At 34.9% G+C, this 15,921-nt stretch overlaps 1 protein-coding gene across 1 annotated transcript in view; it reads right to left on the bottom strand.

The window, feature by feature from the left end:
- Positions 1–293: 293 nt before the first annotated feature.
- The window catches only part of LOC138320404 (dopamine beta-hydroxylase-like), a 56,290-nt gene continuing 40,662 nt past the window's right edge, over positions 294–15,921 (bottom strand). Inside the window, exons 3-9 of the mRNA XM_069263352.1 lie at positions 11,750–11,882; positions 6,883–6,984; positions 6,255–6,431; positions 4,176–4,342; positions 3,767–4,010; positions 2,326–2,422; positions 294–2,004 (exon numbers count right to left, since the gene is read on the bottom strand). Coding sequence (XP_069119453.1) covers positions 1,437–2,004; positions 2,326–2,422; positions 3,767–4,010; positions 4,176–4,342; positions 6,255–6,431; positions 6,883–6,984; positions 11,750–11,882 — 1,488 coding nt within the window. The 3' untranslated portion in view covers positions 294–1,436. The remainder of the gene's footprint in view (positions 2,005–2,325; positions 2,423–3,766; positions 4,011–4,175; positions 4,343–6,254; positions 6,432–6,882; positions 6,985–11,749; positions 11,883–15,921) is intronic.

Raw genomic sequence — 15,921 nt, 5'->3', positions numbered from 1 at the left:
TATAAAACCAGTAAGTGTTTCATCTCTGGGTTGCGATCGTGATGCCTAAGTGAGGCATGTTAACCGTAAATGTACAAGGCGGTGGATCTCTGCGAGATCTCCGGCTTTCACCCTTTTCCTGTCCTTCTTGCGTCCTTAACGGGCAGCTGATGTAACTACATACATATAACGTAATGCATAAGTAACCACTGGTTAAGTCAGTCTTTCTTACGTTGTACTATACCAAGTAGAAGGATATGTTAAATCTGATGAGCCAACGTCTGTGAGCCAGGAAAAGACAACAAACACAGAACCTGGATATAATGATTTACATGGTAAAGAATCACACCAATACATCACACAAAGTTTTAGATACAATAATGGAATGCCTACTAATGACAATGTTATCTACTACATATACAACAGAAGAAATGTGTCATGGCTACTGACAGACAAATCTGTAATTTTCGCTGCAGTGTCTATTTTTTCGTGTCTGATTCTCGATGTTATTAGGATAAAGGATACCATAATGCGGTATTATCACCAGTTCTATTGTATGCTTCAGTTGAGTATATAAAAAACTAACAAAGCAATAATCATATCATTCTTCACACTTAAAAGTGTAAAATAAATCTCCATTTTATTTTGACCACATTTACCAATTGATTATTCTAAGAATGACAATTCTTTGGAGAATTTTCTGCATATCATCGAATGTTAAAACATACAGTATGCATATATACCCCTCTCCTGTTCGCATATTGTGATCACAACAATGACGGAAATCAACATGTAAAACACATAAGGAAACTAAACCAAGTCTTTTTTTCATGTAACAAATCGTGATAAACAAAAACCCATAACAATATTACTCATAAAGCACACAATCACTACCACCTTTAGATTCTTTTCATACTAACATGTTTCTTACATGCTACATGAATTTGAAGTTCTATGCTTTGCATAATTACTAAATCAAACGTGTACTAATTAGGAATCCCATTGGAAAGCATCATACGATATAGCTGGCGACACACGTATCTCCCAATTATACAACGTAGTAGGAAGATAGCAGATAGCTAATTACATGTAGAAACTATAGATATTGCATAATGGGCGTGTTGTTAGATGTACATTATTGTAAATAGGTACATTATAAAACTCACAGCAGGAGAAATATGTCGTTTAATGTAATGAATTATGTATATACATGTACAAGTTTATATGCAAACTCATGCATTAAAAAGGCATTTCATAGTAAGTGTTTCATTTCCATAAAAAACAAAATATCAGATATATAATATCAAAATTACAGGTCATTCAACACAATTGCATACATACAGTCTTACTAAATTTACTTCCGTTCACATACAAATTTTTAGTCTTACTCAAAATACACTTATTTGTAGAAACAAGTTACTCCGGAAATTTCACCTAAAACCCCATACTCAACAGAGTTACAAACACACCAACAAATGACATGAAACAAGAAGCGATAACATATAAATTGATGACAGATATATTAATTGTTTGCTGCCGTTTGTTTCGTCTATTCGCCTACATTGTGAAAGATAATTGACAACTTCTGGGAATTTAATTTTTATTTTATACATTAGCAATTCTCCCAGATCACCTTTTAGGCATACATGTTCTCGGCTTTCCTCGACAGTTTCCGTGCATCTATCAGAACACTCATTGTCATGTGACCGATTACTGCATAGTGACATCACGTTTCCGACAATGCGCCTGGTATCTGGGTTCTTGGAACTTAGAAATTTCCTCCATGGACATTCGTTGACAACGCCGCCAAATTGAGGAAGATATCGCTTGCATTTTTCCACACTTTTCCAAGTTGTACAATATGGCATCGGAATGTTTTGTCTCGGGTAATAAGTCATAAAACCGAAGCACATTTCATCGGAAGTGCCGTCTCCGAAGTATACTGTATGCTTTTTGTCGATGGAAGAATATGTGCAGGTAGTTCGGATTTCATCTCCAGGAAGCACTTCAATTGGTGGGTCGTATCTGAAAAGTCGTCAAATAAAGATCTAAAATCGTTCTTTACAACATGCCTGACTAATAATAATGAAAAATCATGTACATCTGTATAAACATAAATACACAGCGAATATAGTTTTTTTTTGTAAGAAAAGTTGCATTCCCGGCATTAATCGAGACAAATCTGACATCGTATGTAAAACAATAATCGCTTTTTAAGTAACAGAAATATTTTTTTTTTCAATTCCCATTGTAAAAGAAATGCTAAATTGATCATGAAATGAAAATATGAAGCTGCATTTTTTGTACAAAGTTTATTTAGAAATGTAATACTGCATTATTATTTACTTATAGAAGGCTGGACTGTCGTAACTGTAGGGGTTATCAAATGTGATGTCTCTGATCTTTGTGCTATTCCTGTGTAGGGTTATTCTTTGTTTTATACCTGGAACAACACATTATATATACAGATTTCTCACATACACATGTCTTCACGTTAGTGGATAATTTCTAGGACAAACAATTAAGATAGAAAAAGTAATGCGTTCAGATTTCTATCAGCAATGTGGAAGACAGAAAACGAACAAGTAGGAAAACAAAAGAAATCGAAAAATTCCTGAAGTAAAACGGTTTGAGAAAAATGCATTGGATACAACATAAACTAGACTAATACATCGACTATAGAGACATGCAAATGGGTTCTAACTACTCCTGCGAGATGGTATTCAAGATATCATGAATATTCATGAATGATTCATGAACTTTCAAGAATATTAGAAGATTAAGGTTCATAAAAATATTCTGGAATATTCATTAAATGTAAATGACTCTCATGATCTCTTCGTAAAGTTTTATGAATCCATGAAACATTCATGATTGTTCATGGTAAATGTGTCAAGAAATATTCATGAAGCTTATGCATGATTGATATTCATTAAAAATCTTTAAAATTAATGAAAATTTTCTACTCACTTTAAGAATTTTTATGAATATCAGTTATGCATAAAACTTCTTGAATGATTCTTGGCAAACTATTTCAATCATTTTGATGAATTTTAATGAATATCCACAGAAGTCACATGACTTGTCACATGACCACATGAGTCACATGACTTCTATATATATATTTCCCGCCAAAACAGTCACGATCCAAAATGGCTGTTGTACCGCTTGCGTGTGAAAACAGGGGAAACATTTTTCATCTTAAAATGGAAGATTTTGGCATATCAGTGAACGGATTATTCCATTCCTGGATTTCTTTAACTGCTCGAGTTGTAGTTCATGAATAACTCATAAATTATCACGGAAATTCATGATCATTCATGAATATTCTTAAAGCATTCATGAACTTTTTATGAATTTTCATGAATAGGTTGCTCATGAATGTTCATGAATTCACGAATGTTCATGAAATATTTCCCCTAGATTATTCACGAAGTTTATAAATTGCATGAAAATATTGGTGAATAATTGAAGAATATTCATGATTGTTAATGAATTATTCATCAACGTCTCGCAGGGGTTATCTCGAGCAGAGATGCAACAAAAGAGGAAAGTATGAATTAACTGTAATAGGAATAGATTATTTATGTTGAAGAGATATATATAGCAGCATATTCTAGATAAACCATGAAACGTTTGATACACAGTTTTGTGTTATATCTCCAAAGCATAAAGAACAATTTTTATCCAATACAAAGTTTTGCTACAAACATTATTAAATTTATTTTGAATAAATGTATTAGATTACAATATTTAATCATCGCACGGGAAATCCTTTGGTATTTACCCATATAATGCATATGATTGACAGCTCTAGTGATATAAATAGGAGTTGGAAACATGGCGGCGGTGCAGTCTCCTGAGCAGGAAGAATGAAAGTTGACTTCCGGTTGTCGTGGTGGGATCTCAATGAACTCCTGTCCAACTGCAAACATGGCGGCGTCATATGTTCGTCGATTGGCGGTGTAGTACACTACTAAGCCGGAACTGTCCGTTTGGCCCTCTTGTCGTCTCTGATTATTCCAGTGAACCTACAACCAAAGATCACATCATTGACATAAATGAAACAGTAACTTCTGTTCGTAATTGAGGACAGTGACATATTATCTTACATTCGTTAATATGTCTTAATAAGCACGCATTTAAATATATGCCCTAAACCTCAGTTATGACATAACAACATTATATGGCGGTACCTGCATTGCAGCCCTTCTGAACCCTCTTGTGCCAATGCGGAAGCCAGTGTTGACGTGCAGACAGTCCCCAGAACTACCTACAGTCCAGGTGCCTATGATGTTGATACACTTTGGATGGGCTACCATACCACACGGGAAGGCATGCGGGGTCACTGGTATCTCCTCCTCTATATAAAGCAAGTTAATCATAATTAAAGAAAAAATAAAGAATATTCATTAACAAATTTTCTTCGTGTAAATGTTTATTTTCATTATAAGATATATGTCACAAAATTGCCAATTAACCTCACTAAACACAATTAAATCCATTTTATACTTTAAAATCCAATAACAGTTGTTTACAGTTTTCATGTTTTAGCAGATGCTTTTCTGCAGTACACTATATATGATCGCACGTACTTCCAAAAATCACTTTGACATCGATCGATAGAAAGAGTTTTCGGTGTACCTTTTAATGTGGGTCACACAGACGTTTGATTTGTCAGGGGAGCGTAATGCGTTTTTGATAGCTAAGGTCGTCAGTTTGATGTTGGAGAAGTAACACTGACTTGTGGAGTCTGCGTCAAGGAAGCAGTGCATATTAGGAACGTAGAATATTTAACTAACAAGAAATTCGATATCACCAATACAGTATTCTCTCATTTTCCTGTTCATCTTCATATTGCACGAGCGGTATTCAATGCGAATGTGATATATGTTAACGCTATATTTTTGTAAATGACAATAAAATAAAACGTTCATGAATATTAACACGGCAATTGTTAATATTTTTTGCATCAATCCACGTTTTATCGTTGACAGGTTTGTACTATTTGTTTGATATTACACTGGTATGACTTGAACCCTCACTGTATCAAACGTGGCTTACAACAATACGAGTCAACATGCACGATTCTATAACTAGAGAAAGAAATGCACTGATGGAGAAATAAATCGGATATTAGACATAATTCTCTTATTCACCCGTCCAAAATGTTATTCATGGTATATCAGTTTTGATATGTTTATCTCAATATGAAAATGAACCATACTCATATACATGTACCACGGTCTTCCCGACAACACATCGCATAGTTACATAGAGCATTATGTTTTCGAAATGAGAACTTAACCAAACAACAATCCTATTTGATGACGGGTCTATCAGGAAAAGTGTTTCGTGTGTTAACTATCATCAGCTGCGCTCTTTACCAATGTCAGAAGTCCTATACTATAGATATTTATTACAGTAAATGGTATGTCACGGGTCAAACCAATGACAGGTTCTATTTATATCTCTACCAAACACATCATCTAAACTGATTAATGTTAAAAAAACGTTCTTATTTGATAAAACGCAGAGCGATGGATCGATTTCAGTAAACATTTTTATCTTCAAAAGCGGGCAGAAAGTTTGTTGTCCATGTAAACGTAAACGAGTTTTCACTTCAATCACTTCTAAAACGGTCAGACATGGGTCTAACTTATGAGGTCTTCCCGTCGATTTTGTTTACTCTCTGAGCGGTCTCGACAAGTACGCACATCCGTTCAGTCCAGCTGAAGTAGCTATGTAATTGAAATTAGATTAGGCTGATGTTGAATATTTTTATGCAACTTAACTTCCGTAATGATGAATTGGCAAAAACACACGTCTGGTAATTTTGTTTAAAAACGGATACAATCAAATGACGGACTCCACTAACTGATGTTTTCCATTTTTCCCGATTCAATGCAACATTCGTATAGACAAGGAGCTCGGAGATGCTGTTTTATCAGGGATTCGCTGCTCTAATATTAACGGTACGAACGTTAAAACATCCCAGCAATACTCGACAGAAATACAAATGGTATCCATATCAATTGGCACGTTTTGCGATATACATATAGTATTGAATGAAGTGGTTTTTCTCCTTTTCAACTTTAAAATTGTTCGCGAGCTGTCAATTTTCATGGTGTGAATCTGTAGGCATTAATGTTCACATGTACAACCTACACATGATAATATGTCCGCACGTTGATATATTCGTGTAAAACGGAATAGGCGAAGATTTCCATGACAGAACTCAACCTAATTTGACTGTGTTAGACTGACTGACTTACCTCGCTCGTCACAGCCAAACAGGAGGATGTGGTGGGTGAGTTCTAGGTTGTCAATGATCGGACGAGATCCCACCAGGTGGAAGTCGCCATCTGGTAGGTCGAATATCTGGCAGAAGTAGTTGGTGACGTGGGAGGGCACTTTTGTCCTTGGGAATCTCAAGGTCACGTTCTTCACTCCTATGTTAAAGATAGACAAATGCGTGTTAAATCTGAATGACTTGTATCGGATCTCTGATTACCATTTATTTCATGGTTTATACAGTATGATAGTATTGTTACATTTAATTATCACAAGACTGAGTGTTTCGAAATGTATTTGCATTTAAATACAGATATTGATATGATGCAACTTCTTACCTGTGCATACAAATGATAAATCAATAATCATGTTGATAAATAATAACAGTTGAGATATTCAAACAAGGAATGTGACGTGGTGACTGCAGTGTTTCCTTGGATAAAGCTAAGTAGCTGATGATTCGGAATAAGAGACGTGTCTGGTTACACGTGATTAAGATGTTACCTTTGGAACACGTTTGGTATATTATGATAAAATTATAGTTTCTTTTTTTTCTTCGGATGGTACCTAGCTGCCATACAATGGATTACATGCCCAACGTCATTTTACCTGGCTCTTTGAATGCCGGACAGTTGTTGTTTCCAGTGGAGGAACAATCCAACCAGTCATTCTTCCCACGACACGTGTCACTGTCGAGTGGCTCACAGATACCTGGGTTAGACGGAAAACATGTGAATGGTCATTTACCTGAATACAGGATTCACTCAATAACATCTTTATCAAAGAGTCTTGCGAAATGATTACTAGAAAGCCATTGGCATGATAATCTTTATAAGATGCCCATGCATGTGTGATCTACAAAGAGTTAAACCTAAACTAATTTATGTGTCTGGATTTTAAAATCAGAATCTTGAATTTGACTTGCGAAAAAAGTAACTAAATTGTGTAATACAAAAGAAAATTAAAAGGCCACATATAGATTAAAACATGAGTAAATCGTTCGGAATTTGGCTGACATCTGACACCACAATAAATATTTACATGGCGATTCATATTGTTTTATACACAAAGGTAAGGGAGTTACGTAAACGGTTTAAAACGACACCATCTGGACTCTGGCGTATATATAAATATTTCCATATCTATATGTCTGCAGCTGTCCTGTTAATGAACAAGAGGTAAATATATAAGACCTTTACTCCACTTTTGTTCTGATTTGTTACAACATTTTAGAAACGTAAATCCGGAAGCTGGCCTACGTGACCAAGTCCATGTTTAGTACCCTTGGTTCAGGGTTACTTTTACGTTTGTAAGATACTAAATCAGTGCATGTGTTCAATTTGTCGGATATGTTCGTATCCCGTATGCCATGTGATGAGATATTCCGTTTGGTCCTTACAGAGCCCATCAATAACAATGCGATACCTGCCAGAGTTTCTCCCCTGCTTGCTGCAGATCAATAGTGCGGGCGATATTACACAATATATTATTTAAAACACATCCAAAACATCTATAGTATAAGACGTGTCGGAGATACACCAGCTGGCACATAAAAGACGAATTCATACGAAACGTAATTTATCAAACATGATCCCGAACTATCGTAACATATACAGGTCTACATGTAATAATAAATTACCTTCGGACTACATTTATTTTTTTAATACAACTGTAAGTTAAATTCATTATGATACGTTTCCATAGCTGTTAGAAACATGTCACATCTATACAATTTGTATCTTCGTTATATGCATTTTTGGTTTATTTATAACATAATATGCACTAAATCCTATTTTTGGTTACGAAGTTTAGCATTTGATATACTGTAGGCGTAATGTTGAAAATCTATAAACTTGTACGACACATAGAACTTAGGTAGAGTTGACCACGTCCACATCACATCCCAAATTTGCATGCATAGGCTATTGATATTGAGGTGATTTTAACCATTATGTAGTGTTTTCAAAGTAATTCCACGTAGGATTATATAGCATCAATTAGCATAAATTGACTAGGTTCATATGGATGAAAGCACTTGTATCGATAGAGTTATAGTATACATGTACATGAATGAGTATGAGACCATTCGTTGTGGCAGTGACAAACGAATATTTACAACATGTACCTTGCAAGCGAATAAAGTACTGAATAGTAAAAAATTAAAAAAAAAGATGGCAATGAAACACACCCAAGTTAATATTGTAAATTTATTAGAAAAGGAAAGAAAGTAGAAATTGGTTGAATGGCTTGTGTATTACAACCTTTTAAGTTGTGACTATGTTGATAAATATTGTTTTAAACATAATTATGTTAATTTCATTTCTTAAAAGTTCACGGCATTTTATGGATTTACTAGATCTTGGCAAGGTATTGCGCATACTGATATAATTGATATGACACATGAAATTTGACATGAACACATAATGCGACCTCTCCATACCTCACGTAGTTGAATTAATTTAACCTGGAAACTACTCAAAATATTGCGTCAAAGAAACCATAGCACATTCTTTAGCTGCTATTGTATTAAAACATTAAGCGTGCTTGTTATTTTTAGTCATATTCTAATTAATGTCGGAATTATTTATAACGTGTGATTTCAAAGGAAGGAAGGACTGGAGGGTTGACTCTCGTACCCTTCATATGTTTGATGTGGATTCATGTATAAACACTCTACCTTTACACACAATGTCACATGGTGTCAAACTTCAAATCCGCAAAAGTAGAACCGAACTTCAAAAACACCATAGCCAGAAAAGAGACTGTACATTAATTAGAATCTTAATGAATTAGTGCTAAACTCAAAACACCTCTTCGCCGATATGATATTTAGCTTAAATGCGTTCATTTATCTACTCTTTTCTATGTTACATATATCAAACAGAAGGATAGAGATAAAACGTCATTCCATTTGAAGACATTTGGACTCTGACTATAATTAAGATGATTTATATTGTGTGATACCATACCTAGTGTTAGCATCAGACGAGTGCAGACGAGACCAGAAAGGCGTGTAACATCGTGTTGATGTCTAGGCCTAGCGCCACTGATTAACAGCATTACACACGATGAGTAGGTCTACACAAATAATCACTCCGTTGTCAGATCTTTTAAAGCCGTTCTTTAATTGGATGTCTTTAAATGTAGTTGAACGGAAGCTAGCTAATCAGCAATAAAATAGCACTATACCAAAGACTGAAATTTTACAATAGTTAAAAGTTTGGTTGTCATGGTTTTAAACAGTGATTCATATTAGTTTTTAGTATTTGTAACTCTGAATGCCTGCGATGTGTATCATATCGGTATATTTACGATGTTTTTTTATAGTTTGTCTATAAAACAAATTGGTTCTAAGGATATGACTAGACAAGGAAGTAACTTTTTGTGGACTTAGATGTTTACGTAAACCAAATACAAATTTACCACATAATCTACCAGATATCCAGTGACTTTGCACGTGCATGTCACTAGTGTAATATAACTTAGAACACTTCTCATTAGGTAGAAATTATTTGTGAATGCATGGCTTCATGATAGTTTAAGATAACGTGACGTCATCATTCGAGGACGTCGTGACAAACTAGCGGCCTTTGTCGGAGATTTGTGACATATTTTGACGCTGAGATTCGAAATGTAGGGTGTTGTGCTTAATGTGTAAAATTGTGTTTTGGATTTGTGTTTATTGAAGTTTTTTGTTATGAAACTCGAAGTTTTAATTAATCCTATGTATACACTAGGATACTAAACATACAAATAATGGCTTGGTACTGAAATGCCTGCTACTCCCGGAAATGGAGGTAGGGGTTAGATCTCTTTATGCAATGGAAACACGTTTCAATTTTGTCTTACAGAAAGAAGAACTGTTAAAAAGATCTGGGTCAATTCATTTGTTAGATGAGGGAAAATACAAGTCATTTTCTATGGGGAATATAGGCTTTGTTGAAGTAAGTGGACTGTGGCGTTCTATGGTGTTGGATAGAGTGCATTCGTCGATAAGAAACATTACATTATTATTAGATGATACTTTAAAGAAAGCATGATTAGATTAACTTATTAGTAATCATGGACCGGATGTCTACAGGCTAAATGGTATAGATGCTGATTTGACACAATCATGTTTTCTAAATTCTACAGTATAGTGGTATAGGTCAATCATCTGTTGGTGTCAATACACAAAACAGACTTGACCGGCAAACTTGTGCCATTCACAGTAGAACGTTTGTGTGAATGTGATCAGATTAACATCCATAGGTGACTTATTACACACGACGTAAGATACAACCACTCTTGTGTCTAGTCTTGGCTCAATAATTTGGCTTAACATGGCGAAATTGGTGTCATCATACATCACATTCAAACAACAAAGAACAAAATTACACTTAAATGCTAGAGACGTCTACAACTGATGTAGTACATTAAACAATTAAGTACACCTACTCTATCCCTTAATTATAAAGATACTGTTCTGAGAATTCAGGTCAACGTCAAGGTCATTAGCCAAATTATACTATAGATTATTTATAGAAAAGACGAACACAACCAGCTAACGTCAAGGTCATCTAGAAATACAACATAAAACTAAGATTGCAATAGCACAAATCTCAAACGTACTTCATATCAGATTATTAGATAGCCTAATTACATATTAATCTATCTATCAGGGATGCATTTGTTATTATATAACACGGCTTAAGTACATTATCGTCTAAAGAAATGAAGAGGGAAATGCAACCTCGAGACAACTAATGAATGTGATTCTGGCAGGCAGCAATGTTTAACGGTGTAAATTACATCTGTGTGTCAGATTTAAAGCGGTTTAATCATACATCGATGCACGAGTGTTAATAAATGCGTTCTGGGTACACGTACTTGACAGATAGCTTTAAACGGGTGTTCCAAATATCACCAAGAGTGGATTTACTTAATCAACTCCTGAACGAATCGTGAATTATAGAATTATCGTCTGTAGCAGACGATTTGTTTTCACTTCCATTCTATAGATGTGGTCGGTAAATCAATGTCACAAGGTTTCGCATCTTCAATGACGTTTCCTGTTTGTCTATGTTTTTTATGTAATAGTTAAAATGTCCTGGTTTTAGGTATTCATTATATCTATCTGTCATATCTATATCACGATCTAAATTGTTCAGGTAATACAAATTACAGTCTAGAACGATTTTTATTAGACTTATAAAGGACAGCGCTACGTTTTTTTTTTATTAGAGTTACAAAGGACAACGCTAAATATTTAATATAAAAATAAAATCAAACAAAATACCGTATGATTGTTAATTTTCGCGTGGATGATATCTTAACAGCTGGATATTTGCGCTGTGATTATATATGTTTATCTGTATGTTATACGACAAATTGAAATGGTTTGATAGGCAATAGTAGATTGTTCAAGGAAAACATCTACAAATCAACCAAGCAATGCTACTGTAAAATGATCCCGTTTGATTAATTAGATAATTACCTGGATGAGATAATTGCATTGTTGTAGCTGGTGTATTCCCCGGTGTCCACATACAGTCTGGGTCACCTAACTCTTCACCATTAGTTATACCATCTGCATCAGAATCCATTTCGCAAAATTCGCGGGTCCATGTCTGAAAGTAGGACATATATGTTTGTAAATAAATAGTGAAATACAGCATTTCTGTAAGTAATCCTATTTAGTAATTAGTAAAACTACTAACTATGCATAAGAGATAAAATTCCTCTATATCCTCTATAGATATTTTTAACTTTTTGGCCGTGTTCTATCGAACCCCAACCTCAATACATGTATCAATTTTGAGAGGTTCTGGAGATTCTTTTTCATAATCCTTACATGATATTATAACACTGAATTATGTTTCAATTTGTTTGCATAATATTTCTAATATAACTTTGATATTAGTTTTATCTTTTTTAATAATAAATTTGTTACCTTATAATGGCCATTTTTTATTTATTTAATGTTTTGTTTTCTGTATGTGGAGTTTGCATAACTTGTATGATATTGTATTGTTCACGAGAAACAACAATTGGCGGCCAACAATAAATCGGGTAAATAAATCACCATGAAAATCATGTTATAAATAGATACTAAACAGTTTTGAACTCCGTTAATATGATTACCAAATTAAATATGGAAACATTTACATATACAAATTTTAAACAAAGATTTCATAAAGTCCTTTGAAGTTCCCTTGTAATTATATAACTTCATTTTAGTTTTTTGCCATTCATTAATACGGCAGCATCCGTAATACGTATACTGACTCGCGGCCGCCTAGTGCAAATCTGTGAATGTCCCATTTCTTTGAAGATTCCTGAATAGCTCTCTTATACAAATGCATGTTGAAGTCACCGGAAAGCTGTATAATTTGTTAGTAATTAGAGGAGAGAATAAAAAATCTGACACATCAGTAATTGCTACAGCCTATTTATGCTCTCCCTTAGCGAGGAACTCTTCTGTGGAAGATGTTGGCTGATAATTTGACATTTACGAGAGACAAGACAGAGCGGCTAATCGGACATGTTGCCTTGGTACCTATCTTGGCAGCCGCCTCGGATCCTCAACGAATCATATGGGAGATATTTGCCAAGATGGTTTCTAGATTTTATTTAGTTTATTCAGACTGTATCCATTGCACGCTCGACATACATTTACTGCTACCACTCACTCTCAGAAAAGAGGGGTTCGGAACAAAATACTCATCGTTTCCGGGTTTGAAAAAAATTACTATAGTATTGATTTATAGAGTGTGCCTATTCAATTATTGGCAAAATATGGGAAACGTAAACAAATCGAACCCATTTTAACGAAGCTATAGTGTTTCATTGATAGTTTTACTTCTGATGTTTTCATTTTGTTCTTTTAGTAATGAAACAATTTTGTGATACATGTACTAATATTTAGTGGTATGACCTCTTATAATCCAAACCAGGATAATGCTACATTGTACCTCCAAAGCTGTGATATTAAATACATGGAGGCGATATACTGTTCTGGAAAATGGTATCCTCCCATGCTTGACAATGCAAGCCTCGTCTTTGCCAGTAATCTCCCATTCGCGATGACATACATTTGTATCCATGTCCACTCAACAGAGCCATGTAAAATCCAGTTAGAAAGGCCAAACTTACCATGTCATACATGAAGTGACAATTGTATGAGATAAGTCTAATACTTAGAATGTAAGAGTAGATGAAAACAAAGAGTACAGTATTTATCAACATAAAGATCCATCCCGAGGTTATACGGCGGAAGTTGTTGATCTGTCTACGCCTTGTGTATATAGCAGATAACTTATCTTCAAAGACATGGCATATTCTGTATTTTTTATAAACCGAATGATAGTACATGTATAGGTATCGTATCTAATGTAATTAAGATGTCATTCTCTATGTAAATAACGACTGGATGTAAGTTGTGATTAAGATTATATAAGCCATGAGAAAACGATGGAACAATATCAGCATACAACATACTTACATCCACTTAAACAAAGGCAAAGACAATCAGAGCATACATTTGAGAAGAACCAAAGCGTTACATTCGTAGTGAATCATATACAAAAATATTTATCCTTAATGCTTTATCCCTGATCAGAAGTTGGCATTCATTATTGCTTAATGACATCACTGCACCATTGCAGACCGCCAGGATATTGATAGACAGATGAAATAGTATTGTAATCAATGCTCGTTCTCACGCATGACTTACTTAGCCATCATTGTCAGATGGGTCAGTCACGCCGAAAGATATTCAATATTTTATTTTCGCAAATGGCCAATTGTCGACAGAGCGGAAACCTTTGGCAGGGCTTTGATGACGGAAATCAGTCACTAAGTAAGAATGGTACGTACCACAGTTATCTATAATATCTCCCCGACAGCATCGAGAATGGTTCTGACTCAGCCGACCGTCAAAACAATCTCAGACATTAGGCGAGGTACATCTCCTCCTTTGAAGGGTAAAAAGGGGTTATTGTGCGATTAAAGAGAAAGTAACGGAGTGACAGTGAGGTCAGCTTATTCCATGTGGGAGGGAGAGTATCTAAGGTCACTTCGTATATTCTGAGGTCATCATTTAGCCTCGTATCAAGCCAATACTGCAGGAGACGCGCTAATAGATCCTTTACTGTTTTACTGGCTAGATTAAGTTGCTGTGCTTTGTCCTATCTATTGGATTTGACGTTTAATAACATGATTTTTCGGACCAAAGCACAGAGGGAATCTAATATACCAAGGGTTCATACACCAGTCACTCCTACCTTGCTACGTATTAATCAAATAAAACTTTCAGAGAATTTTGGTGCGCACTTTATTTATAATTGTTTATCCCAACTTTACAATAACAATGGAAATAGTAAAGATAAGAAATGCATTTCTATATATGGGTGATATTAGCTGCATACAAAATCAACAAAAAATTGAGTAATTAAAATAATTTGATTGTTATTCGCTCTATACTAATTAACAACGACTATCATTTTATGTCACTATTAAAAGGGACACATTGTCGCAATTATTCGCTGGCATCACGCTTACTCAACGCAGCTGCTGCAACAATTAAATTAAATACATAAGTTTGAAATAGAACGGCCACGCTTAAAAGAGCTTTGAGTAAAAAAACTTTTCCTTTTACATGATTTATTTTTCAAAACTATACACTACGTGTAGTTCCTTTAAACATGATTGTAAGAATAACAATTGAGGTGTCGAGGACCCACCACATTAGACATTAAGGTGCGGTCAGGTATGTCGAGAATTGGTGGCAGCGGTGGGATGGCATTGATAAGGCGTATTTATGCCAAGTAGTACAGTTACTTATATATCTCACCCACATGTTTATCTTTCTCTTGAATTACTGTTAATCAGCCGTCCATGAGACATGTCTGCTACATCTCACCTACATTTATCACAAAGGTGCATAGTTTCCTCTCTAATTAAGATCTTGAAATTGTTCGGTGAATAACAAGACGACATATAATTGTCAACAGCTTCCATTTTGAGATCTCGACCTAAATCAACGAACGGTTTGATTACGTTACACCTCATGGGCCGATTGCATACCATCAATAAACTATATCCTAAACCGTAGCAAAATACATCTGTTCATGATCTGATAAAAACATAAAATTCATGTTAAATTGTACTGTCTACTAGCCTCTTTGTATTATTATAAACAGATCGACTGTAGTCACATTCCTCCCCAAAACCTCTAGTCTGCCGTTATTGTGACATGCTAACAAGTGGCGTTAATGGCGTCTCAAAGAATCCGTACATTTGACCTCACACACATATAAATAATAATGTATTTGACTTGAGATGCTCGATAAGATTTTAAACTGACTTAGTTTATGCGATAGACACGATGATAAATTAACGCTATCTTAAAACCAACACACTCCCTAGTTTGATGTGTCTAAAATATGCATATGTGTCAAATGCTAAGGGTATAGGATAATTCGCGTGTGCCCGCCACACCTCTAGAGGTTGTGAACTCGACACGCATGTTTACTCACCTCTATCTCTAAAAGTTTAAAAACCATCTAAAATGACACGGGACTATCGCATGTTTATTATTTTTATCGGAGATGTACTTTACTTTATACAGGTCAAACGCACTTTTTAAACACTGCAATCGTAGAGTAC

The sequence above is a fragment of the Argopecten irradians genome, chromosome 4, assembly GCF_041381155.1.
Source record: "Argopecten irradians isolate NY chromosome 4, Ai_NY, whole genome shotgun sequence".
Taxonomy (NCBI): domain Eukaryota; kingdom Metazoa; phylum Mollusca; class Bivalvia; order Pectinida; family Pectinidae; genus Argopecten; species Argopecten irradians.
Note: the sequence above shows the minus strand (reverse complement) of the source record. Positions and strands in the feature narration are given on the sequence as shown.